We start from the raw sequence: 1,306 nt of genomic DNA, 5'->3' as shown, positions 1-1,306 counted from the left end.
TGATAAACAAAGCTTTGGATCTCCTTTCTCAATCATTTTCAAGAGAACATTTTTCTGCTCAAAGATTTCCTCAGGGCAAATTTGACATCCTTATTCCTCAGGCTATAGATTAGTGGGTTCAACATGGGCACCACAGCAGTATAGAATATGGAGGACACTTTCCCCTGGTCAGAGGGTAAAGTAGAAGGTGGTTTGAGGTACATAAAAGCTCCTGACCCAAAGAAAAGGGACACCACTATTATATGGGAACTGCAGGTACTGAAGGCTTTGGATTTGCCCTTGGTAGACCTAATGTGGAGAGTGCTAGAAATAATGAAACCATACGAGGAGAAAATTGTTACAATAGGCACCCCAATGACAATGGTTAAAACAATAAAGACCACCAGCAAATTGATGTAAGAGCTGTTGCAGGAGAGCTCAAGCAGTGGAAGGATGTCACACATGTAATGATTGACACAGTTGTCAGCACAAAAGGTCAGAACTATTATGTTTCCCATATGGGTCACAGCCCCAAACACTCCCATTCCATAGACACCCAACAAAAGGAGTAAACACACCTGAGGAGACATCATGACTGTGTACCACAGTGGCTTACAGATGGCAACATAGCGGTCATATGCCATGGCTGACAAGATACAGCATTCAGAAATGACAAAGAAACAGTAGAAAAACAACTGAGTCATACACCCTGAATAGGAAATGATGTTCTTCTTTGAGACAAAACCCATTAGCATTTTAGGGGTAAGAGTAGTGGAGTAACTGAAATCTATGAAGGATAAGTTGAAGAGGAAAAAGTACATGGGAATATGAAGGTGAGAGTTCAGTCCAATGAGGGTTATCAAGCCCAGGTTCCCCACCACCGTGATCACGTAGAAAGCTAGGAACAGGAAGAAGAGGGGAATCTGCAGTCCTGGCTGGTCTGTTAAGCCCATGAGGATAAAATCTGTCACAGAGGAGGTGTTATCTGCAGACATTCTCGCCTGGGAGGTTCTGTGATGGGAAAAAGAAAAGAATTGCTCAGAGAAAGGGAGGGGGAAAAAACCCCATTCTTGAGAATGATATTTGAACAGAAGTGTTTTTTAACTTAAAGAAGATGACATGGTCTTGTACATGCATCTCTGTCTTTATGGTCCCCAAGTGCCTTGAACCATCCTAGTAACTGTGGGTGAAATTTGCCTCCAGAGCAAGGTTGGTCTAATTGAGGAGAGAGCCCAGGACGCTCAGCTGGGGATGACCCTGCAACCTGACTGTGGCCCTCTTCTGGCACTGCCTTCCCTCTACACCCTCGATCAAGTTTGGAAGGCCT

At 44.0% G+C, this 1,306-nt stretch overlaps 1 protein-coding gene across 1 annotated transcript; it reads right to left on the bottom strand.

Moving 5' to 3' along the window:
* Window positions 1–38: 38 nt before the first annotated feature.
* LOC109378867 (olfactory receptor 8B12-like) lies at window positions 39–974 on the bottom strand. Its single transcript, XM_019635127.1, has one exon. The coding sequence runs from the start codon at window positions 972–974 to the stop codon at window positions 39–41; it is 936 nt and encodes a 311-aa protein (XP_019490672.1).
* Window positions 975–1,306: the final 332 nt, after the last annotated feature.

Source organism: Hipposideros armiger, unplaced genomic scaffold (genome assembly GCF_001890085.2).
Source record: "Hipposideros armiger isolate ML-2016 unplaced genomic scaffold, ASM189008v1 scaffold_5556, whole genome shotgun sequence".
Classification (NCBI taxonomy): domain Eukaryota; kingdom Metazoa; phylum Chordata; class Mammalia; order Chiroptera; family Hipposideridae; genus Hipposideros; species Hipposideros armiger.
This window is presented reverse-complemented; position numbering and strand designations above follow the sequence as displayed.

What these genes read in the sequence shown, in the direction of transcription:
- LOC109378867 (XM_019635127.1), bottom strand. Translation starts at nt 974, where the DNA reads ATGTCTGCAGATAACACCTCCTCTGTGACAGATTTTATCCTCATGGGC.